General features: G+C 35.5%; 1 protein-coding gene and 1 non-coding gene across 2 annotated transcripts; one reads left to right on the forward strand and one right to left on the reverse strand.

The window, feature by feature from the left end:
- Window positions 1-18,093: 18,093 nt before the first annotated feature.
- On the reverse strand, window positions 18,094-18,200 carry LOC127257766 (small nucleolar RNA R71). The gene has a single exon (XR_007840111.1). It is a non-coding gene; the product is annotated as a small nucleolar RNA R71 (small nucleolar RNA).
- Window positions 18,201-19,983: 1,783 nt separating this feature from the next.
- LOC127257630 (uncharacterized) lies at window positions 19,984-20,924 on the forward strand. The gene is made up of 3 exons (XM_051284065.1): window positions 19,984-20,232; window positions 20,341-20,422; window positions 20,761-20,924. The coding sequence occupies exons 1-3, from the start codon at window positions 19,984-19,986 to the stop codon at window positions 20,922-20,924; spliced, it is 495 nt and encodes a 164-aa protein (XP_051140022.1).
- The last annotated feature ends 5,972 nt before the right edge of the window (window positions 20,925-26,896 follow it).

Below are 26,896 nucleotides of genomic sequence, written 5' to 3' on the forward strand. Positions count from 1 at the left end.
AAGCTGAAAATTAAATTGAAATTAATGGAAGAAAACTGTAAAAAACTGAAAAAATTACAGTAATGAAAATCGCAGAGAAAAATTATGAAGAAGATGAATAAGTGATGATCGAATCTGGCGTCTTCTGATTTGCTTCGATATTTAATATTGTTTGTTATTTTTTGAATTATTTGGATAAAACTTTATCCCTAATTATCCTCAACAACTCCAACCTTATTTTCAACAGCTTCCTTGACATTTACTTATCCAATACAGGGGCTGATCTTCTGCTGGTAGCTGCACAGGCTGGGCGCTGGGCCGATCCAATTGGGCCCCATCGCCTTTGGGCTTCCGACTGCTAAGAATAAGGTGGGCTGGTCCACTTGGGCACTGCTACCTTGGTCTTTGGGTTGCACAATGATCTGGCCAGCTTTGGATTCCTTTTGCTGGGACGCGAACCTCCATCCTGGACTGTGCCTGTACTGGGCCGGCCTAATCAATTTTGGATGTGTACAATATCAAATAAAAACTGCTTATAGTCATCCAGGAGATTGAAAGCTACATTTTGATCCTAGCATCGCGGTCTTCATAGACGTCTTCCATCCAAACATCCATCGAGTAAATAGGAATGTTGCCTATTAGAAAAGGTATAATTATTTATAGCAAATTGATAACGAAAAAAATATGAGAAAAATGGAAAATTGATCACCTACAGTCCACAATAGTGTTTTTTTTTTTTTCATTAGAAAAAATTCGTTACGAGAAGCATTGAATGTTTCAACTCTATTGTTCGATAGACGTTTGAACTTCTTGATCAAATGTTGCAAGTATATATCAATTTTCTATTTAAGGTTTTTAGTGCTCAGTGCCACAAAGATATAAAAAAAAGTTTTAACTTTTAAGCACATGTTCGGTGGGAGACTGCACGGGGTGAAAACTATGGGCTAAGATGAGTATTGACTCCCTGACTGTCCGAAGGGCTAAAACCCATCCATGCAAGGACCTAATACACATTCATAGGCTTCATTCCAAATGATGGGTATATCACATCTATATGTTTCCACACTTCTATATCACACAAGCGGTACATATCATTGTCATTCGCATGCCAATGATCCTCATGTCATTGCATAAATGATTTTGTTAGAGAAAACACATACAAAAGCTTTAGTTTGGGTGTTGATGCTTTGAATTTGGTTTTGGATTATAAACATGAATTTCTCATGTTCTATAGTGTCGTGTTGTAGCTCAAAATATTTTCATCAAATAATAGATTTTTCTCATATTGACCGGTGAGTGCCGGATCGAACTCAGAGCATAAGTGTAAGAGAAAATTTGGGTGAGAATGAATGCGAGCATATGACTCAAGTTGACTTGAATGTAATTCTACACTATTGAAGTTCAGAACTAAGTGCAAAGTTAAGTAGTGAAAGATGAGTGTAGTGTAATGCAAGAGTGATTATGAAGATGATGGAATGAAATTTTTGAGGTGTTAACAAAATATGTATTAATATATAATGAATGGATTGGGGCGAAAAAAATGAGGAGGTGTGCGCCAAGTGGATGATAATGAATGTGTTATAATGCGTTATAATGTTGCGTGAAAGTGATCACAAGGGATATTTACTTGTTAAGGTACCTCTTGATTCTAGGATTTTTAATTTATATTTACTCCGGCAAGTTAAATTGATCATTGAGTATTGAGCTAATGATCTATTTCTAGACTCATACTTCACTATCCTGCAAGCTATTCTCATCGATACTCATGATTGATTAATAAAATAGTCAATTTGCTACCTACCTTTTATTATTTTTCTAAGTCAAATTGTATTCAAAGAACTGCTTTCGTGAGCATCTTAGGTCTACCTAGCAGGATGATTTCCTTTCGGGTTCATCTAAATAGATTTTTTTATGTGACTTACATATGTATTTATCTTAAGATACTTCGTGAGTATTTATCTCAAGTTCATGTCATCCAAGAATGAGAATGTGATGAAGAAACCATGAAACTTCATTACTTAGAATTTAATTGAGTTCAATGTTGCGATTACACTAAAAATGTAACATTGTGATTTACCTGCAAATTTAACATACACATTACACTACAAAGCTTGTAAATCTATTTAAGTGCGGAATTTAAATTAGATGGGTGGCGAGCACGCGACTTCTGTCTCAAGTGCTTCCAGCTTCTAATGTCCAGAGCTCCTTACAACTTGAGCTATTTTCCAATGAAATGTGAAGTTCAGATTGTAAAATTTTGATAAATGAGCTATGAGTTGAGTTCTATTTTTAAGCATCGGCCAAGCTTTTAGAAAGTGACGCTTTCCATTGACAGCTGACGAATCAAATCCCTACCCTGTAGATGCTAATTCTTAATCGACAGCCAGGATGGCTTTTGACAAGGATTGAAACTTGGATCTTTGTCAATTCAGTCTCTTTCTATAGACTGATATATGGTCTTGCCCTATTTTACAAATCATTTTTTTTATCTCAAATCGCGACCAGGCAATAAATATCCTGACTCACATTCTCCATTTTCGCATGCGCCCTTCTTTCCAAAATGCCTGATATATCTATTTTTGCTTATGAGACATCTCAAAATACGAATGCATATTAATTCGCACAAGAAAGACTCAACACACATGTACCAAGGAATTTTGGCACGAATCATAGCAAATTTAGTCTAAAATCACGATACGTGCTTATAGAAGTTATTGGTAAAATATGTTCAAAATTAGTGTTATCAAACCTCGTCACACTAGCATTTGTTTGTCCCTGAACAAAGTCAATCAAAACTATAATCAATAAAATTTTCATGCCAATAAAGTGTCCCCAAAACTTTTATTAGCGATGAAGGCACACATTTTTTCAACAATCAATTCGTTGCACTTCTTGATCAAAGGAAAATGAAGGAAATAAAGTTGTCACTCGATCAAAATGATATAAGACATCACAAAATCTTAGCTTCGATGACTTCCTGAGGTAAATTTTATCAAAAGCTACAATCCTCACCATGGAATAGTGCACCTACATGCCTAAGAGATTTGAATTCCTACTCGCATCGTAGAATTTCTTAGCGCAATTGGGTACCATAAGAGCATACTTGAGAAAACCCATGTCTGGCTTCTTCGATTTCTTGATAAAAAGAAATAGAACCAATAAGCAATAAAGAAAAATGAAAATTATGAAAAAAATGAGATTAATTCAGAAGCACTGTTTTACTAGCAAATAAAATTTCATTGGTCTAATTCTAGGCTTTAGGATAAGAGTGCCTATGGCTTTGTTTCTCAGGAAGTTTGCACCGTGGAAGATCCAAAATTTGAGAATTTCTACACCAAAAATATTTTATTAAACATAAGTGGATTCCTAATTTTTCTTCACATCATTGACTGATAAATGTCTGAGCATCTAAGTGTATCATTGACCAGTAGAATCCAAATCAGAGTACTTTAGCAACAGTTCATTGGCTCGCAAAATGGCCATCCACAAATGAGTCGTGACACTCGTGGAGAATGCTTCGTATCTGAAATTCGGATATGCATCCCCTAATAATTTCATCCTCGTCAAAGCGAAACATATATGGTTCATCTGAAAAGTAGCGATTGAAAAGACTCAGAAATTTCTTTCCCCCATTTGTGATTCAGATGAGAAGGAATAATACTATTGGCATGGAAATTGGCATAATCCATGAACCAGGGTGTAGTACCTTGCAAAACATACAACTTCTCATCAGAAAAACATTTATTTATACCTGATGGTGATACTTCTGATGGTAGCCAACTAAGGTGATTTACTACTTCATTATCATTTATTGTTCTGTCTTTGATTTCAATATCAAATTCTTGCAATAATAGCACCCATTGGATCAAACGCGTTTTAGAATCCTCTTTGCCCATTAGATATTTGAGCATTTCATGGTTAGTATATACAATTGTCTTAAATCCAAATCAAATAAGGTCTAAACTTTTTAAACACGAAGACAATTGCCAAAAGTTGTTTATCTGTTGTAGTGTAAACACGTTGAGCACCATCCATATTTTTACTCGAATAATGAATAACATGGTGCTTATGCTCCAATTGTTTCCCTAGCACAGCTTCTACTGCTCTATAACTCACATTGCACATAAGCTCAAAAGGTTGACTCCAATCAGGCGCTTAGACAATTGGTGAGGAAATCAATCTATCCTTGAGGCACTAGAACGCCTCCTCACACTTGTCCGCCATAGAAAAAGGAGCATCTTTACAAAATAAAGCAGTAATGGGTTGCGAAATCTTGCTAAAGTCCTTAATAAATCTTTGATAAGTCCCAACATGACATAGAAAACTTCTTGAAGCTTTTTCAAAATTCGGAGCTGGCATCTTCTCAAGAATACTTACTTTTGACTTATCTATATGTACATCTGCGATGCATATTTTATGGCCTAAAACAATTTCCTCGGTGACTATGCAATGATATTTCTCCCAATTCAAGACCAAATTTGACTTAAACATAGCAAAAATACATCTCTTCTACATTTGCGAGGCATGCAGAGAATGCTTTATTATATACATACTTCAACGCATGAATCTCGCAGACGCATTGCATAATCCAAATGGTATTATTCGATATGCAAAGGTTCCATAGGGGCATGTGGAAATAGTTTTTTCAACATCAGCAAGATTAATTGGGATTTGATGGTATCCAGAGTAACCATCCAAGAAGCAGTAGAACTCATGACCACTTAGCTTTTCTAAAAATTGGTCCATAAATGGTAGTGCAAAAAGATCTTTGAACGTAACCGCATTTAGCTTCCTATAACAATACAAACTCATCATCTAGTAACTAACCTTGTCATAAACACTTCTCTTTTTCCATTTGATTTTTATACAAATCCTCATTTTTTCGAAACCACTTGGGTGGGGCTCACCCATTCACTATTAGAAATTTTATAATAATACTTGCATGGAAAAGTTCTCTTACCCATTACTTTACAACCTCTTGCATATTTTTATTAAGACGGCATTGTGGTTGGTGACATGGTTTTGCATTTTTCTCCAAGTAAATACTATGCATGCAAACCATGGGACTTTTTCCCTTGATGTTGTTAATTGACCATGTAATGACTTCTTTGTATTTTCTCAAAATTTAGAGTAGCTACTTCTCTTGATCATCGCATAAACTACTGAAGATGACTACTGGATGTTCATTCCCTTCTCCCAAACATGCATTCTTCAAATGATCATGTAGCTTTTTGAACTCGAATTTTGGTTTTTAATTAGAATCTTTGGATTTTTATGGGATTGCTCACGAGGGTTTGAATCGCGATCATTTTTAGAAGCCTCAAATATTTCCATTAGTTGAGGTTGATCGCATTCAAGTTCCTGAAATACGTTGCTTATAAATCATAATCGGTTGTAGTTATACAATTTATTTCTAATGGATCAAAGTCATTGTTGCCATCTTACGAATGTAGCATAGCATCTTACATTAAAAATGTGACTTTGCCTCGCCAAGATGCAATTTCAGTTCGCCTTCAGTGATATTGATATTTTCTTGCATAGTGGCAAGAAATGGTCTCCCTAATATGAGCGGAGTATTCTTGTCGTCAATTATTTCCATTACAAGAAAATCTACTGGAAAATAAACTCATACACTTGTACTAAAACATCAATTATAATTCATGTCAAAATTCTAAAAGTTCTATAAGCCAATTGAATAACAATTCTACAAGGTTTTAGTTTATATAACCCTAATTTTTTGTACAAAGAATATGATAGTTGATTGATGTTTACTGCTCAGTCACATAATACCTTTTTAGGTTCTAGGTTTCCTAATGTACATTCGATGATGAAGCTCCCAGGGTCTCCAATTTTTGTAGGTAGTTCTCCTTTAAAGATCGTACTATATGTTTATGTTAATAGGAATTTTGCCTCGTCCTTAGATAGTGCGCATCTTTTTTCCAAAATATCTTAAAAAAAGTTTAGAGTACACTCGCATCTGCAATAATGCATCGGCAAAAGAAATAGTGATGTATACTTGTTGAAACATTTTAGAAAATTAATGAACTTGTTTGTTTTCTTTTGTTGAGTGGATGAGGGCACTGAATTTGCAAAATCATATTAGAGGATGCTTGCGAATTTACGACCTTGTCTTTTTCTCCTTCCGATTGCTTGTCCCTTACATGTTCGCAATTTGTCCGTGTAATAGAAGAATGCATTATGATAAAAAAAGTATAGGAAAAATATTTACTTTGATATGGGTCAAGAAGTTGTTGGCCACTTATCGTTTTGATTGCCTTTGCTTTCTTGGGATTTTTGTCCACAATGCTGGGCAAATGATCTGGTATTTTGACTTTTAATTTCCTGATGATTTGACCCAGTTGCTTTTCTAGTAACTTGATTTTGGTGGCCAATTTCTATTGGAACTGAATGCTATCCTGTATTTTCCTTTTCATTATCTCTTCCAGTTCAGCTAGGGATCGCATGGACGAAGTACAGGGTCGTTGCGCATGGTATTGCTGATTTGATAAGGATTATGGTATGAGGGTTGCGGATGTTGTTATGGATGTGCTAGATAATGATGGTGTGGCGGATAAGGTTCTCATTGAGCGTACGATAATTGCCCTTGATGGTGAGGTTGTTGATGGTGGTACTGCGGATGGGTGTGCTACTGAAAATTATGATGTTGTGGCCTTCTTTGCTGAAAGGGAGGTTGTTTATTTGCTACCCCCGTAAAGCATACAGTTTTGACCTTTTGTTCGCATCCATTTGATACTTTTGGTTTGCCTTCTTCATCTTCCAATTGCTCCGAGTTTGCGACTTCCGTCACTTGGTCTTTCTACAGATTGAGCTGTTTCTTTTTTTTTTTTTTTCTAATTTTGTTAGTTCTTTGACCTGCATTTTGAGATAGTCAAATCTGGGTTTTTGGCAATCATATTTGGTACCTCGTATAATCCTTTCCTCGTTGGGTGACTTGGTTTTGGCCAGTTGCTCCTACTGGCAAATATTTTCTCAATAATTTCCCATGCTTTCGCCGCACTTCTACTCATTAAAGAGTGGCCAACAACTGAGTCCAACGCGACTCTTATATGAACGTCCACCCCAGTACAAGAAGTCTAAATCTGAAGATGGTTTGGGAGTCATGATGTGGGCAGTTGTGGAGCATGGTTTTAAAATGTGACCAAGATTGACGTAGAGTCTCATTTTTGCTTGTTTAAATTGAGAGATTTTAAGTGTTTGTTGCATGATCTTTCTGGGATAGACGTGGAACAAAAAATGTTGAATCTGGTCAGCAAAAGTTGATGGTGTTGGCACAGAGTTTATCCATTTGCAAGCTTCGCCATGGAGTGAAAAATGAAATAAGGTAAGCTTAGCCTTATCCTCCGATACTTCATTCAATTTGAAAATTGAACAAACTCTGGTGAAGCTTTTGAGATGATCATAGGGACTCTTTTTCTCCAATCTACTGAATGAGTCTTGACTGACCAAAGAGATCAGAGTTGGCTTGAATTTGAAGTTCCTGTGAATTTTGGCCACATCATTGAGGACCAGGGTTGCGTCAAGCAACGCCTCATAGAGTGCATCCATCGGTACATTGTCTCACGACGCTTGAGAATTTCTAGCTCTGTTAACGAGTGGTTCTGCAGAACTTACACTTGTTCTATTCTATGAACATAATCTCTTAATTCATTCATCCCTTATTGTACTGTTTGCAGTGTATGAATTAGAATATGTGACACCTCGGCCCGCAAGCCATGCAAAGCCGAGCGTGTCGGGATCGTAGACTGGCCCCACATGTCATTACCTATCCTCAAATTCTCTAGAGCAAGCACGCTTAACTCTAGAGTTCTTTCAGTAAGGCTTCCCAAAAAGAATGTGCACATTGTTGACATGAGTAGTCTATTCAATCCATTTAACCTATATTCAACCTGAGATGGCCTAGCACCGGCTCATACACGGGAGTTGGCCTAGAACCGGCCAAACTTTGGGGGTATTATATCCTCCCGCACTTAAGAATGCAACGTCTACATTGCACCCCAAGGATCATCAACTGCTAGGCCCGTCACTAGTTCGATCAACGGCTGTGGGCTGTCGCAAGTCGGCTCTAATACCAATATATGTAACACCCCAAATAAAAGTCTTGAAGTGTTACATACAACCATCAGAACAACACCATAAAAAACATGACGCGCCATGATGCTAAGGCTAAAATATTATAACGACGAATGTAAAATTTTTTATTTACGCTAAATCATGAAACTCTTAGAATGTCATTACACAAATTTAAAATTCTTAGTGTATCTCAAAAGTAGAGAATGTGTAACCCTAAATTTGGATAATATCTAATCCAAAAGTTCATGAATGTTCAATAAAAGTTCCACTCCAATGATGCATCAAGTGGACAAAGGTCTTGAATTCGGCACTGCACAGAGAAAAATAGTAACATCAACAAAAGCTGAGTATGGAATTAAATATGCATAAACCAAAACTTATCACATTATATTACAATCGTTAAAAGTCAAAGCATGCCTAGCACCGGCATTCATAAATGTACAAAAGTTGGCCAAACACCGGCGCAATCCTGTCTCAATCAATCGAATGGCCTAACATCGGCTCATCAATGTACATGAGTTGGTCTAGCACCGACCTAACCCATTCTCAATCAATTGGATAACCTAACACCGGCTCATCAATATTTAGGAGTTGGCCTAATACCGGCCCAACCCACTTTCAATCAATGGGATGGCCTAGCACCGGCTTATCAATACATAGGAGTTGGCCTAACAACGGCCCAACCCACTTTCAATCAACTGGATGGCCTAGCACCGGCTCATTAATATGTAGGAGTTGGCCTAACACCAGCCCAATCCATTCATCTCATTAGGTAGCCTAGCACCGACTTTGCTAATTTGCAAATCAACAATCACGCATAGTATACTACATAATCATACGTGCACATAATCATTATTCAAGAAATCCCAACTCATAATAATTCGGCTATACATAAACAATATGCTCATCAAGTTTTCAGATCACTTCTCATTGACATAAATTTTATTCTTATAGTCTATCAATCAAGCGAAAATCAGAAGACCCATCGGACATGCGATATTTAACCCCTTACCTTACTTAGAGGAAGCTAACCAACTCAACTACCACTGACTTGTGGAACTTGGTTCGATCGGATTTCACCTAATTATGAAATACGATCAATCAATTTACTCGAATTCAGCGCAAATCTTATAAAATTCACCATAAAATCATCGGTAGCCGAAACATTATGAAACTAGTGCCAAATCAAAGCTAACATCCCTAAACTGTATTTTAAAGACCAAAACTTTGATTAGTACTTTAAATTAAGATTAAATTGCACAGAATCCACCAGTGGTTTCACGAAATTGCGCCAAATCCCCTATACTTCTAAAACTGCGTCAAACTCCCTCGTGGTTTCATAAACTCTGCATCTAACCCCCTTGGCGGTCCTTATTTAACGGTATTTGAACTAAATGCACCCAAACTGCGAATAAATTTTAGAGTCTCAATTTTTAAACCCCTAAAATTACAAATATATCAATTTTTATTATATTTAGCCTAAAAAAATAGTAAAAATAAACTATTAAAACCTGAGAAAAATAACTATTTTTGAGTATATTTACTATTTTTTTAGGCTAAATATTAAAAAAATGAATATATTTGTAATTTTAAGGGTTTAGAAATTCAAAAATTTATTCGTAGTTTGGGCGCATTTAGGTCAAATACTGTTAAATAGGGACCACCGAGGGGGTTAGATGCAAAGTGTATGAAACCACGAAAGAGTTTGACGCAGTTCTAGAAGTATAGGGGATTTGGGCACACTGACTCTTCAAATGCCCCGGCTGTCCACAATTTGTAGCACGTCTTCGGCCTACCATCGCACAAGTGACCCGGATGTTGTTTCAACCATCTTGGGCACTGTCCAACTCCCCCATGTCCTCTTTCAAAGTGGCCTCCCGGGCCTCTGGTATCCATCCTCTATCCTCCCATATTTTGGAATGGGGGTTGATCCCTCTATCCACTGGGCCTAAAGCCCATCTCTGGTCCTCTTCTTTTGAAGGCTCTCGCCCTCTCTCAGTCCCTCAGTGCTCGCTCCATGTATACCGCCTGATTGTAGGACTCAGTGAGGGTGGGTGCTCTCCCACTAGCCAAAGCTGTTCATATCTCCCCATTACATCCATCCTCAAATTTCTCCACTTGACTCGGCATATCACGAAATCTGCTATAGTACTCTGTCAATGTCTTACCTCCTTGGACCAATCTCTGAAACTTAAACTTTTTCTCAGATCGTAGAAAGTTAGGGTAGAACACCCTAGTCATGTCAGTCTTCAGACCATCCCAAGTATATCTCTCAAAGGCCTCGCTCTCAGGGCGAGTATTGCGCCACCACTCATCAGCAGCACCCATCAAGGAGTAGGTAGCCACCCCTACTTTGTGTGTCTCAAAGCATCTAATTGTGTGAAACATCTTATCAAAGAAAGCAAACTATGACTCCAAAATAGCCGATTCCTCCTGCCCAGCATACTGTGGAGACCTATGCTTATGGGCCTTGTCCAAATAGTCCTCATGATAAGCCTCAAAATTATGCTTTTAACGAACCGTTGTAGTAGCTGGTTGAGTCTGCTATTGTCTTAAAAGAGAATTTTGCTCGCGTAGACTCAATAGTCGGGGGTACTCTCTCCCCAGCTGGCATCTCAGAGTGAGCCTCAGTCGCTGCCGGTGGCGGTGGTGGTGGAGGGACCTCATTTCCAGCTATCTGGTCTGAACCCAACCCCTTAGTCAAATCTCCAAACCCCTCAGTCTCCGGGGTAAAGCTAGTCCTAAAGCCAACCCCTGGGCCACTCATGAAACTTTGCCCACGACCTCTACCACGTGTACTTTGCCCTAAAATATATTTCATAGACTCTAATTACTCTTTTGTCCTCACTCACGTGCACCTTGGGAGATTTCCCAGAAAGTCACTCATCCTCAAATTACTCTAGAGCAAGCACGGTTAACTCAGAGTTCTTTCAGTAAGGCTTCCATAAAGGAATGTGCACAATGTTGACATGAGTAGTCTATTCAATCCATTAACCTATATTCAACCTCGGATGGCCTGGCATGGGCTCATCCACGGGAGTTTGTCTTAGCACCGGCCCAACTCCGAGGGTATTACAAAATAACATTAACCACAGACGGTTTGGTCACATCTTCCAATTGAGGGACATGTAGCACCTGAGGAATCTCACCATTCAATTCATCTACCATGGATTGTTTTCTTTCATTCCTTTCTAAATTCCTTTGACACAGGCACTAAGTCGTGAAACGCTTTTTCTTTCTTGGTCCTTTACAAAGCAAACAAAATGTAATTAGTACTTAGATTTCACTATTGGGACCTAATAATTATCATAAATCTTGACATCCTACTCAAATACATCCTACTCAAATACATCCTTAAAACTGATGCGCCGGAAACGTTGCCAAAAATTTGAAGATTGGAATTTTTTTTTGCAAGCATGTTAGGTCTACCTAAAAGCGTAATTATTATTTTTTTTTCGAATTCATCTAAGTAGATTTGGTTAAGTGATTTCTATATGTTTCTAGTTCCATTATCTTAAGATACTTCGCAAGTATTTCTCTCAAGTTCATGTCATCTCAAATTGAAAATATTCTCCCATGTTTCCTTACATCATGATTTTTCACAAAACTATTGAATTAAAACATGCAAGTTGCTTGGCTACCGTTTATATTATTGGTAATTTATTTGATGCATTGTATATTTAATCCTTTACTCAACTTTTACTGATGTTACTATTTTTTTTTCCATACAGAGTTGAATTCTAGACCTTCGTCCACTTGATGCATCATAGAGACGCAGCTTTTATCAAGCAAGCATGACCTTTTGGATTGGATATTGTCCAAAATTATGATTTCAAACTTTTGAGATACATTGAGAATTTTGAATATGTGTAATAAATTTCTACAATTGCATATTCTAAAGTACTTATGGGTATTGGTTAAAATATTTTATGACTTTCTCAAAGAAAAATATTGATACTCAATTTTATTATGTTTTAGCCTTGACATCGAGGCATGACATGTTCATATGTATTGTTGTTGTTTCGGTGTTGGCGCATGGCATTTCCATGGAACTTTTTGGGTGTTACAGTTATTCGTCATGTGATCATTCTCATGTTGACAGATAATTGTACCGTTGTCTTCTTTTCGGGGTCCTTTAAGACATCAAATATATTGAATGTTAAAATTTCCAATGATTTGTCATTTTTCACATCCATGTGAAATAGTCCTGTGTATTAGAATTAATTGTAGAATTAAGTCTGCGCTTCTTGGTTTTTATTGATAGGTAAGTCCCACAATTAGAATAATCAGAAACTTCTCATGTTGATTATTGGAGGCCTGTAAATTGTCCACTTCTTTGGCAGTGGTATAGATGGCCTATGTGGTAGTCTAGGGTTTCTTGATGAGGGATTCCATCTTAGATCGTTGAAGGATGGGATAAGAAGACGTTGTATTTACTTTCAAAAAATTTTTAGTGAGTCTTTCTTTCCTTTGCACTATTAGCCAGTCCTCGTAGACTGTATCTAGGATTTCTTTCATTGTCATTTATTTATCAAAGTTTTGAAATGATGAGCGGCTTCTGGTGTGTGATCCAGATTGGGTTGCTTCTTTTGAGAGCATTACTTCTTAGTTTTCGAAACTATGTATGAGTGTGACCATATAGACCACACCACAAACAAATGATGTGAAGTCCTTTGTATTCGATTTTCTACCAATGGACTCAACACAAGTTTGGGCTATGATAGGGATTGAACAATCTATTTTGACTCAAATGTGTGCGAAACAACCATGCAAAATGTTGACCGTGTTCATGTCAATCTTAACCGATTTTACTATAATTGAGGCAAGACACATGAGAATGGTTTCATCACAGAAGGTTAAGTTTAATCCCGGGAATCTGATCCAAAAATTTGTCTTATCAATAGTGGCATTTGATGAGAAGCATTTCAGAACAACCACATAATGATCATATAACATTAATTACAAATGTAACATTTCTCGACATTGATAATATCACCAGTAAGTTGGCTAATAACCAATTGAGAATCACCTCAAATCATGATATGTCTTGCCCCATAAATTTCAAAAAGAAATATTATCCAAAAATAAGAGTTTCACATTCAGCTTGATTATTTGTACTTTCTTGTGGAAAACAAAAGGAATGTCTCAAAATTATACCATATGGATTGGATATTACAATGCCGATGTCTGCAGATGTATGAGTACTTGACCCGTCAAATTAAAAACCCAAGGGGTTGCCCTCACAAAAATAGTGCACCATCATCTAATATTGATTTGAAGCTAGAATGATCACTAAGAAAATCAACAATGACCTATCCCTTGACGACCTTTAAGCATGTATTTCCAAATCAAGTCAAAAGGCATCAACTTAAAAAGTCATTCACAAGAAGACCTTTAATAACCAAACAATTCAATATAAACTTAATTAAATTCACTTTTAAAAATAAATAAGCATCATGCGGGATAAAATAATACTCAAGTTTGCTACACATATAGTATGATGGATAACCTAATATTTATATACTAGAGTACCTCCCTTCCATATAATTCAATGTTTTTCTTAAATGTATAACGTTTGTTCATTTACCTCTTCATTGTCTCTCACTAGTATGCTATTGATGATTAAATTGGATGTTGCCATATAAAATTTTAAAGCCCTGCTCTTTCTTAATAGCATCAAAACCATCTTCACTATGTTGAATACTAGTTGTTGTTCAGCTCCCCAAGCAAATTCAATGAAATTCCCTTTTTAGAAGAATAAAAAATTATTCATCTTTACATCCAAGTTCACAGTAAATCAGCTTCAAAATTTTATTTTCCCTATCAAACTCAAAAACTTCTTGATAGATCTCAAAAAGACTGTTTTGATGATAGCTTTAGTCTTATTTCCCGTCAAAATACCGAATAAGCATTCATCTAGATTCTCTTTCAATAGATGGAACCTCATTCACAGGCTAGGGCTGATTGTTTGAGATGTTTCAAATGAGTCTCGAACCCCTCAAATTTCACCACCACATCATTAATAGAAACCACCATGCATCCACCAATGAGATTATAAAAAATCGAACTGGCACATTTGTATAACAAACAAATCAAAAAGCCTAGCTGCCCCTTGATATAAGAATTCCATATTCCTGGTATTTTCATTGTCCAAGAAACTATGATTTTAACTCAAGTACCCATTCATAAAAGATAATATCCCATGCCTCACCGTTGAATTGATTAATATGTCGTCGACTGGCATAATGTAACGACTTTTGGCATTGCTAGATTGAGATCTATAAAACATATGCACAATCACACATGGAATTGTTTTTTACCGGAACAATATTTGATACCCATTTTCAATAACAGATGGTATGAAAAGTTACGCTCTCAATAATTTTTCTATTTTCAACTTGATTGCTGGAAGAAACTAAGGATTATACCTTCTAGGTCGCTACTTGTAAGGTCAATAACCTATTTTTTATTGACAATTGATGCTAAAAAAACTCCCTAGCCTGCCCCGACATCTCGAAATAGTCATATGTGAAGCTATCAAGATATCGGTGAATCAAATCCTCTATCCTTGAATGGTCACAATCAGAAAATAGTGCGCTTACCAAGTTGTTCTCGGCTTTTCTAAGGTGCTAATGTTCACTTCCAATAATGGGTCTTGCACCTAAAATATTGGTATTCTTCTTTGTATTGGCAGAAATAATTGTTCAAATCCTCTAGTATCTTCCTACTCAATCATCATCATTGAATAGTCACTTGGGTTGTCCACCGCTCAACCCAAGGCTTTTTTCGAAGTTTGTAAATACGAGAACACACTATACATCTTCTTAAATGTCATATTTTAGCACAAAAGATAATGGATGCAAATCAACAAGATAATATAGAGCACCCAAGGGACACAACCAGTTGATTTTAAACCTCAATCGGGGTTGTTCGTACCATTTTTTCACTAGCAATCAGGTTCTTTGCAGCCACAACCTGCTAACTCCCTTTCCAGCACCATACTACCAAGCCATGGTGTGGGTTGTGGATTCAAGATCTTCCTGAGTTTTTTGGTGCTAACTTTTTTTGGTTTGTCATCTAGTTATTTCTACAAAAAATCAGTTTGCAATTTTTGAGTCAATCTTTCCCTTTGATGATGTCTCATTTCTATTCAAGGGAAGGTATTTAGCTCTGGAATAACCTTTGTATTCCTCATGACGACTATAAAACTAGAGGTTTCCTCATGACATGAAAAAAAAATGTCTATCCAATCACCAGTAGTGAAATTGTAGGAGTTGTTACCTTTCTCGGTGTCAATCTTCATGAACATTGAAGTTAGGCGTAGATGATCTTTCAGGAGGTGTTACCTTTCTCAATGTCAATCTTCATGACCATTGTATTAACTTTTGTAGAAGCAGCTTTTGAAGTTAGAAAGTACAATTTTTTTTTCATAAGCACGTTAGTAATAGCTTCTGAAATAAGCAAAACGATTTTTCAGTTAAAATTACGTATGTTATCCCTAGTAATAAACATAAACATAATAATAATAATAATAATAATAATAATAATAATAATAATAATAATAATAATAACAATAAAACTATAATATAATATAAAAATAATTATTGTATATTGTAATTAAAATCTAAAAATATAATTATATTTTTATTGTTATTTTATATACATTTTACTTCAATTAAATTCATATATCAAAATTAAAAATATAAATGTTTAATTATACTAAAAACTTGAAATTATTAAATATAATAATAAATTATAAAAGTACAAATAATTTAACTTTGAATTGTAATTTTTTTTTAAATTTGTATATTATCTTTAAAGTAAAATTTTAAAATATATATTACCACATTAAAAAACATATATTTTTTATACTATATAATTTAAAATTTTTAAATATAAATAATAAAATTTAAAATAAATTATAAAATTTTTATTCAAAAAATACAATTATATTAACAAAATATCTTTTTGAGTAATTTTCACCATTTAAAAGCACTTTTAACTTTATTACATTCAAACAATTTTTCTTCGAAAAGTTGTTTTTATAAAAATTTATCGAACGATAAAATTTGACTTATGTTTGTGCTTCTTCTTTTGATTTATGCTTATCTTTTAAACTAATCCCAGTATAACCTAAGCGAATTTCGAGTTAACTTTCTTTCCTTTGCCTGGTGGTAATGTAGGACACTGATAGCTCAAAATTACGTGTGTTTTTATGTTCGTATCATATACGATATTTGATTGATTTTTGATTGGATTCTAACTAATTTCACAGTACGTATTGTTTATTTCCGACATACATGAGAGAAAAATATTGGTGAATTTAGGAAAAAAAATCAGCATTGGACAATCAAGTTAGTTATGACCATGACTAACCCCACCATTCTGACATGGAATTTTAATTGAAGGCCCAAAAACGCAACTACTACAAAAATAGGGCAAAATTAAAAGAAAAAATAGGTAGTTACACACATATTGAGGGAGGACAACCAGAAGTAGTGCAGACACGGGCAGGAGCAGGAGACTGACAGATTCATAGATCGCGCATGAGCGAATAGACAGAGAAGATTTCCCTTCAGACTATGACTTTATCTTTCTTTATTGTTCTTTGCTATTTGATTATGGAGTAAACATTTTTCTAGTTTGAGGAATGATCATGTCTTGGTTATTGTGTTTTGGAGATTCTTGACTTTCTTTTATAGAAGTTCTTTTTATTATCAATATTTGTATAATCTTGATAATAGTGTTTGTGATTGTTAGATTGATTGGATATTTTAGTATCGATATTTAAATTTATCTTGATAATCTAAAGTCAATTCAGGTAGGATATCCGTAATTATATTCGACTTGAATTTGTGACAACCAGGTTGAATAATTCCTTCCCGGGGGTTAGACAATCAAATCTAATTGCTCCTCTTATGTAGTAATTGTTTTGAATTGGATTTTTCTAGATTAGATTGTGATTAGACAATATTTCCTATGGGCGTACTTAGGTTTATTAGCTTAATTAAGGGTAGTTAACATGAGTACCTTAATTACCTACACTGTAAGAAAAAAGTAATTGTCAGAGCTTGTTGATAACTATAACCAATTCATTGATAGTTTAATAAGAACCAACTTTATTGAATTGTTGATAAGAACACAAGTTCCATATCTACATCGCCCCTTGAGCCAGGATCCCCTCGATAGCCATTTCTCCCTTGATTTTATTGTTTTTTTTATTATGTCTTCATTAGATAGCAAGAGAAAAAGGCCCATTGTAATTCATTGCATTAGAATACAAAAGAGTGAATCTCAAAATCCTTGTGGAAACAATCCCCTCCCCTGTATTACATTAATTTATAATCACAGAGTAGATGAATTATTTGATTGACCGTGCAACCTGCCAATTTTTGGCGTTGTTGTCGGGGATTGGCGCTTTGTTTTACTTTTTATGTTTTTATTTGCTTTATTTTCCTATATCCTCCTATTTATGCTCCGTTCTTCTCGTACAGGTGAACTGATATTCAATCTTGAGATAGAGAAGGTTGAGCGAAAGCTATGAAAGCTAGCCAGACAACGAAAAGCTGCTCAAGTTGCAAAGCTGGCTGATTCTTTGAGCCTTAAAATCTCTAGCTCTAGCTTCTCTGAAAGTGATCAATAAACTGTCATGGCTGAGGATAACCACATTTTAAAGAAGTTGGCTGCTCTTAGCTTGACGCAGTAGCCCTTATGCATTGATTTTCCAACTCTGAATAACACAATTTCTTATAAATTGAAATATGGCTTAGTTCATTCAATGCCTTCTTTCATGGACTTGAAGACGAAGAACTTCACAAACACTTGAACGAGTTTGACATGGTGTATTCTAGCATGAAACCACCAGGTGTTAGTGACGAACAAATCAAACTCAAAGCCTTCCCGTTCTCACTCAAAGATGCTACAAATGATTGGATCTTCTATCTCCCACCTAGAAGAATCAACACATGGAATGACATGAAGAATAAATTCTTAAAGAAATACTTTACAGCTTCCAGAGCTTCGATTCTAAGGAAGGAGATATGTGGCATCAAACAAAAATCAGATGAAACGCTCCATGAATATTGGGAGCGATGGAATAAGTTTATCATTAAATGTCCACAACATCAATTTTTTCCACAATTATTGATTCAATACTTCTATGATGGTTTGTCACTGATGAACAAGAACATCATCGATGTTGTAAGTGGTTGAGATCTAGTGAATAAGACGCCAACACAAGCCTGGGATCTTATTGCTCGGGTGGCTGAGAACACGTAGTAGTTTGGTTCGAGGGATGTTGGACAGACAAGCGGAAACAGTAAAGACCACTCTATCCAATTGATGCAGAAACAACTTTCTGAGTTGACAAGCTTTGTTCGCAAGATCGTCGTAGAAAAATCTAACCTGAGTGTCCAAGTCAAGGCATGTGAAATATGCACAAGTGCAGGTCATCCTACAGATGCATGGCCGATCCTCCAAGAAGGCTATGCAATGGATGTAAGCATTGCAAGCTATGGTGTGAAAAGACCTCAGTGTACAATCCGTACTCCAACACCTATAATTTAAGCTGGAAAGATCATCCGAACCGTGCTATAGAAATGCACAGCAGAGTCATAGTCCTTAACCATTCGAAGCTACACACCAAATACAACAGCTTCGTCTTTATGAGAAGCAGCCGCCCCAAGCACCCACAAGCAATTCTAATCCGTCTTTGGAAGACTTGGTGAAGTCTATGGCCACTACTACCCAACAGTTCCAATAAGAGATGAAATCAACTATTGACGAGCTACGAAGTCAGATTAGTCAAGTATCAGAGGAGGTAAAATAGTTACGTCAAAGAGAAAAGTGGCCTGCGCATCCAGAGAAAAATCCAAAGAATGTGATGCTATAACCCTTCGTAGTAGTAAGGAATTGGATAGTCCACCTCCTATCTAAAAGGAACAGAATGAAGATCATATTGAAATGGAGATTTAAAAGGAAATTGAATTCCACGAAAAGGTACATCCTAAATCTTTTCTTTCTACTGAAACTAAATTGCCTCATTTTCCTGATAGATTGAAGAAGCCACATAAGGAAAAGAAACGAAAGGAATTTTTAGTGACTATCAAAAAAATCCCCAAGTACGCAAAGTTTTTTAAAGAACTATGTACCAAGAAGAGAAAATTGCGAGGGGATGAGCAACATTATAGTGGGTGAGAATGTCTCTGCTGTTCTGAAAAGAAAAGTACCACCTAAAATAGGTCATCCAGGTATGTTTTCTATCCCTTGCAAAATTGGAAAAGTAGAAGTGGCTAAGGCTATGTTAGACCTGCGCGCCGATATCAATGTTATGCCACGATCACTACATGACTCTTTGAATATAGGACCCTTGAAAGAAATAGGTATTATTATTTAGCTTTTTGATCAAACTAATGCCTATTCTGACGGTATGGTAAAGGATGTACTAGTTTAAGTGAATGACCTAATTTTTCTTATTAACTTTTATATTTTGGATCCTTGGGTGCATAAAGTATTTGAATTAAGTGATTCCGATGAATTGAAGATCGTATTGATGGGACATATGGAGGAAGAACGTATGGGAGAGATAGTCATAGACAAGAGAATAAAAAAAAATCTCAAGGAGTTTAACTCAATTCCGAAAGGGCCACCAAGGTATGAAGTATTCTTACATGAATCTAATAAGTGTTTATTACCATCTTTGATACAGGCACCAAAATTGGAATTAAAGCCTCCACCTGAGACTCTGAAGTATGTTTAGTTGAGAGAAAAAAAACTACTCTACTGGTGATCATATTCTTAAAATTGACACAAGAACAAGAAGAGAAGCTAATTAAGGTTTTTAAAGATCACAAGACCGTCATTAGATGAACAATGAGTAACATAAAAGGTATTAATCCCTCATTTCGTACGCACATGATCACACTTGAGGAGGATTCCAAACCGGTGAGACAAGCTCAAAGAAAGTTAAACCTGATTATGGCTGAGGTAGTCAAGAAAGATGTGTTGAAACTACTTGATGTTGGTATCATCTACCCTATCTCCGATAGTAAATGGGTGAGCCGAGTCGAAGTAGTTCCCAAGAAAGTTGGAGTAGGTGAAAAGCTCTCAGTTCGAAAGCAAACTGGATGGCGCCAATGCATAGATTATCATAAGCTCAATGAGGTAACAAAAAAGGATCATTTTCTCCTTCCTTATATTGGCCAAATGATTGAAAGACTAGCTGGTCGCACCTATTACTCCTTTTTAGATGAATTTTCAGGTTATTTTCAGATAGCGATAGCACCCGATGACTATGAGAAAACATCATTCATTTGTCCATTTGGATTTTTTGCCTACAGAATGATGCCTTTAGGTTTGTATAATGCCCCTGCTATATTCCAAAGATGTATGGTGAGTATTTTCTCTTAGTATATTGAGCAAATCATTAAAGTTTTTATGGACGACTTTAGTGTATATGGATATAGTTTTGATGCATGTCTAGGAAATTAGACTCTAATCCTGAAATGATGCATTGAAACTAACCTTGTGCTTAATTAAGAGAATGTCACTTGATGGTAAAACAAGGAATTGTTTTAGGCCATAAAGTGTCACCTGAGGGTATAAAAGTAGATAAATCTAAAGTAGAGCTAATCACTGCTTTACCTTATTCTACTTTTGTGTGAGAGCTATGCGGTTTTCTAGGACATGCAGGTTTTTACCGGCGCTTTATCATGGACTTCTTCAAGATTGGAGCACCAGTGTTTCACCTCCTACAGAAAGATGTGGCATATGAGTTCAATGATGATTACAAGAAGGCATTTGAAGCATTGAAGGAGCGTCTGACAACCCCACCAATTATCCAACCTCCAAACTAGGACTTGCCATTCGAGCTGATGTGTAATGCAAGTGATACTGCAATGGGGACTTTTCTAGGACAATGAGTTGGGAAAGCTTCTCATGTCATCTACTATGCTTCACGAGCATTGAATGGCACTTAATTAAATTACTCCACCATGAAGAAAGAGATGTTTGTTGTTGTTTTTGCTTCTCATAAATTTAGATCTTATCTTCTAGGCTCTAAAGTATTTGTTTACTCTAATCATGCAGCTCTACACTACTTGATGGCAAAAATAGAGGCCAAACCTCAAGTAATTTGATGGGTGCTCCTTTGCAAGAATTTGACATAGAAATTCATGAAAAAAAAGGAACTGAGAATTTGGTGGCTGATCATGTGAGTCACATACCCGTGGAGTCAGATGCAATTCCTGTTCGAGAGTCCTTTCCTGGTGAACAACTTCTTTCCAATGCAACTAACTCCCTTGATATGTTGATATTGTTAATTATTTAGTCACCAGCAGTAAGTTTCCTGTAGGTTGGGAAAAGGCAAAAAGGGATAAGCTCCAAAGTAATGCAAAATACTACATTTGGGATGACCTTATCTTTGGAAGCGATGTTCTGATCAAATCATTCAAAGGTGCGTTAATGAAAGTGAATTTCAGTATATTTTGACCTTTTGTCATTCTATGGCATGTGGTGGACACTTTGAATCTCAAAAACCAGCTAGAAAGGTGATAGAAAGTGGACTTTACTGGCCTACTCTCTTCAAGGACGCATTTGAGTTATGTAAGTCTTGTCATAGATATCAACAAACAAGTAACCTTTCTCTCGTAATCAAATGCCACTACCAAAAAAATAGTTTTATACTACAACTGGAAGATCGTAACAAAAAGCCACTTTTCGTGCAATTTGCGTGTTTGCTACGCCTTAGTGACGACTTTTATCCGTAATGTATACTTGCGTAACGAATGTTTTTTGCCACGTAACTTTCATAACTATTATTGTCGGTCAACGCTCCCTATGGCAGGATTTTTGTTACGATGTTTGTTACGAATTTTCTCTCGTAATCATAAGTCGAGCTTTTCGCGCGTGTGGCAGGACCTTTTGTCACGATATTTGTTACAGAAGTTCCTCACGTTACCCAAAACATTACTATGACCGCTTGTCAGAGTATGCTTTCTATTACAGTTTTTTTTTTTATGTCACTGCACCTGTAATAAAAAATATATTTTCTTATGATCAAGAAACTGGCCGTAACAACAAACATCCAAGAACCACTCTTTGTTACGTCATTTCATCTTTTTGTTACATCATTGCATCATTTTGTTACGTCACTAAACCCTTAAAAAAATTATCCTTACTTATGGTCACGAAAATGGTCGTAACAAACATCCAGAAATAACATTTTGTTACAACATTTTATCCTTTTGTTATGGAAAAATAGTGTCTCATAAAAAATAGTGGTTGTGATGCAATTGAAATTGTGTGTAACAAATTGACCTGTTGTAATCTCTCTTATACCGAAACATATTTTGTATACAACCATGCTATAAATATCACGATCGACCATAATTATAAACAATAAACACTATAAGGGAATCCCAACATAGGATAGTAACATAACAATACTTACAAATCGATGTTCATCACCTAACAAAAAAATAAAATATCCCATCAAACAAGCCTAGCCATATCTCCACTTGGATATTATGTTCCACAAAACACAAGTATTTCAAACATCCAAGCTAGTAATAAGCAAGTAGGGATATCCATTAATCCATAACCACAATTCTCACCGCACAAAAGATAACTCCAAATGTCTATGCATCTAATCCATAGGTAATTCACATAGCCATAACAACCTACCATCCAAACATTGCTACGATATGCAATCGATAAGGCAAATAGGGGCAAAACATTAAGGAATCGGTTGAAATGCTTCAGGGGTGGCGCATGAGCTGCAATTGCCAACAAATTTAGGTTTAGTTTTAGTAATATTTCTTTTAAGTTTTGGAACACAATACATGAAAGAAATGAAAGTAGATCCATACGTCCTTGTAGTTCCACTCATTAGTGTCTTCACCGACAACCTCGCAAATAGTAGTTGCAATTGTTGGTAAAATAAGGGGTGTCTCCGGGACTGAGGCTGACGTAACGAAGACCTTGACAATGGAAAGTGTGTCACCTACAATATTCAAAAAGTGCAGTTTTGAGTATGTAGTTCACCGTATATATCAACACACGATCACACTGTATGTATAACATGCCATAACACATTTGAAGTGTAAACTTCGTAACTCATATAGCACGAGTATGTAAATTCGGACATTTACTACAATACATGTTATTCAACCCATGAATTAGGCACCAAATCACACTACTTTCTAATTTCCAATGTGATTGCAACTCGAACTATAAACCAACCATCCACCAATCAAACCTAAGTAAAACAATATATCATGTACAATATTAAAATAATAATTTCATTAATATTCTAACTGCCACATATGTCAAGTTGAATATGCCCAGACTAAATAAAACCATGATTAATAAAACCATAAGATCTGAACTGTCACAATATCGATGATGCAGTATGAACATCATATTGAAGGATTTAAAAGAAAAAACTCAAGGCACAATGCCACAAACCTGGTGTAGGGGGGCAGAGCAGAAGTCCCTCAGCAACAACTTTCTTCTCTCTAGTGCGAGATAATATAAGCACACAGGTGCCGACCTAAAATAGAGATTGCAGAAGAGTTGAAAACATAGTTGGCCAAGAAGATTAGCCTAAAGTTGACACTTCATTGATTACTAGTTAAATTTAGGGTTTGACGACATCGTACCGTAAAAGGTGATTCAGACACAGGCCTGAGAATCTCAGAGCCCATATCAATACGAGCTATGGCCTATCAAGAATATGCAGATCATAGTGAATTCGTTAGCCATCAAAAGCATTGGAATTCAATTGTGAAAAGTACATAAATTACGACTAATTACAGATAGGCCAATAACTGCTCCGAAGTTTTTGTACATGAATGCATACACATCAGCCTTGATGGATTTGAATCACATGTATTGTAATACACCATCAAAATTTGATCACATGATAATTGATAGTTGAAATTAAACTCAAAAAGCATAAAATTTTCACATAGCTAGCTTGAAGACAAGGAAGATCTTTAGATGGCAAACCTAATAAAAAATTAGAGACCTATCCTTATAGACATTGATTAAAGACCTGTAGAAACAAGTAAAATCAGACACAAATAGTTGATAATGAGTAGAGACCAAGTCCAATGCGTAAAGGTGCAATCCATCAGATTTTCCATTCTTCACTTGCTATAGCTTTGGTAGATAATAAATTTTAGCATATGGATCAATACATCAATAGCATGAAGAACATTCAGAAATTTGACATTGGACTTAAAAATGTGCAAAAATTCTAGATGTTGGCAACTTTGATTATTTATCAGTAACATACGATCCAGAAGGAAAGTATAACAAATCATGTTGATCTCTCTTTACAATGAACAAACTGTGAACTTCAAATTAAAGTAAAAAGACAAAAAAAAAAAAAAAAAGGTATGCAACATGAAAAATTTTAATGGAATGCCGCAAGAAACAACTTATATTACAAGTTGCACTTTTATTTTTGCAACATACTCATATTTTATGAGTTTACTATAATATGAAAAATACACTTAGTTGAGGATTGAAAATAAAAAAAAGGGATTGATGTCACAATTTACAGGGATGCAAACAAGTAATACAAAATTGGCTACTTGGAATAATAATAATAATAATAATAATAATAATAATAATAATAATAATAATAATAATAATAATTAAAGCTGAGATTGAGGCTGAAGTCTGAGATAGATAAAATTACCTCGATCTCTTTCACATTTCCACAACATGGCCTACTTCTTGCTCCAGGACGTGATGGGATGCAGCTGATTGCTTATAAAATTCTCCTATTGCATAAATAAACAAATAAATAATCCTATCTTAAACTCAACCTCAACCTCAACCTCAACCTCAACCTCTGTTTTTGAATATATCCACAAACGATTAATTATAACTATTCATCATCATCTAATTAATATTTATACATACATATATATATGTTCACATTCAAACCATTACTATAAATAATTGAAATCTTAATGTTTGTCTCCTTAATTGCATACCTATGGCTTTCTATTTTTTGTGGTCATCTTTAATTTAAGCTACGGCAACCAAAATGTGATTTCTATATTAACTACAACAATACTATAAACATACACTAAGTCACAATATGCAGTCTCACTTTTGGGATTGAACAAAAACCATATTATCACTTTTGTATTATATAATGATGGAGGGGCTGAAATTGCACAACAAGGCATAAATAAGATTAAATTCTTATATATCATCGTTATAAAGTTATATATTAATATTATAATATATGCAAAGCTGTTAGGGAGTTGGACATTTTCCCAACATAAGCTGCCATTCAGTTTCACAAATCAGTGTATGATTTTTAACATATTGTATCTACACATGTGCATGTATTCTCTTTTCACATATAACTTTTACTTTCCCCTCAGATAATATAAAGTTGATGTACCAGCTGTCCATTCTAACTAAAATTCACTTGAAGATAAGATGAGTAATAAGTCAAATTACAATAAATATTGAACAAACTAACTCACGACAGGGAGAAAGACAAACAGAAAGACAGGCGGAAAAACACACACACACTCATATATATTAAGAAGATGCCTTTTTAAAGATATGTATATTCAGAATATGTTTTGTTTTTAAGGCAAGAAAGGAAAAAATCCATATTCTTGCCCTCAAACACATACAGCTTTATGTTCTTTCCTTGTGCTTATGTATTATTATTCCTCTATACTAAGTAATTCAATATTTCTTACATGACATGTACAGGAAAAAATAGCCACAGATGCACAAGAAAAACTTTACGATAACAAAAGATATAAAACCTGTCAAAGATTTATAATATATAGAGCAATGCATCAGCTAAAATATTATTATCTTCACAAAACTGTGAAGAAATTCGCAGGAGTATCTAATGAAAGAAAAGACCATGAAAATACTAATAATAAGTTTCCTCATGGTTTTCTTTTCTGCTGTGAGTACTCAAACACTGTTTCAAAAATTTTTTAAGTGTAGAGCAACACTTACATCAAACTATGGTTTCGTTTATGATCGCCGACATTGTTACACAGCCCCAAATAGATAATGTGAATTGTTTACAATGTACAAAATCAAATTCATAAATGCCTGAATCACAAATACACTCCATTGGAACGGAATTGCACTGCTACTTCAATCACATACACTCCATTGGAACGGTATTGCACTACCACTTCAATCACAGATTTAGTACATACACATAATTCTTATCAACGATTTGCAAAATCATAATTCAAGAATGTGGTGATGAAAATGCTGAGTTATCTATGTTCTAAAATTCATTTATTCATAAAGTCACACATTGAAAATCATTTTCATAACAGACCCATATAAAATTTAGAATAAAAAAGTAAGTTGCACAAAAGGGAGGGCAGCCCGCACTGGAATTGCTAATATGAAAACTAAAATTTCATATATTTGAAAACCTACCCCACACCCTTGTGAAATGTGAGAGTTGCACAAGATATCATGAAAGAGCGATGTTTACCCAAAAAGAACAACCGAAATCGGGCTCAATAGCTATGTAACACACAAAATGTAACGATGCGGAACGATGCAGAAGAAATTTGTCCGTGCCTGAAGATGCTCCCCAAATCAGAGCTCCGTATCAACCTGAGGAAGAAGCTGAATATTAGGACTTCTCAATTCGATTTCTCCATACAGAGGAAGATATGAAGAACCATCGATCGACATGAAATACTACTGGAGAAAACTTAAAATCAATACCTGGACTCCGGCGCCGGACTACCTCATCGATCCCACCATAAGCGCGTCACGTCGGCGTAAGAAAAAAGAAAGTGGATCACGG

This window comes from Andrographis paniculata, unplaced genomic scaffold (genome assembly GCF_009805555.1).
Source record: "Andrographis paniculata isolate CXL003 unplaced genomic scaffold, ASM980555v1 Contig58END, whole genome shotgun sequence".
In the NCBI taxonomy this organism is placed as follows: domain Eukaryota; kingdom Viridiplantae; phylum Streptophyta; class Magnoliopsida; order Lamiales; family Acanthaceae; genus Andrographis; species Andrographis paniculata.

Bases quoted from the DNA above. Each gene is read 5' to 3' on its own strand.
- LOC127257630 (XM_051284065.1), top strand. From the start codon at position 19,984: ATGATCACACTTGAGGAGGATTCCAAACCGGTGAGACAAGCTCAAAGA. The intron at 20,233-20,340 runs GTAACAAAAAAG...GGTTATTTTCAG, and splicing joins ATTATCATAAGCTCAATGAG to ATAGCGATAGCACCCGATGA. The intron at 20,423-20,760 runs GTTTGTATAATG...TAGGACATGCAG, and splicing joins CTACAGAATGATGCCTTTAG to GTTTTTACCGGCGCTTTATC.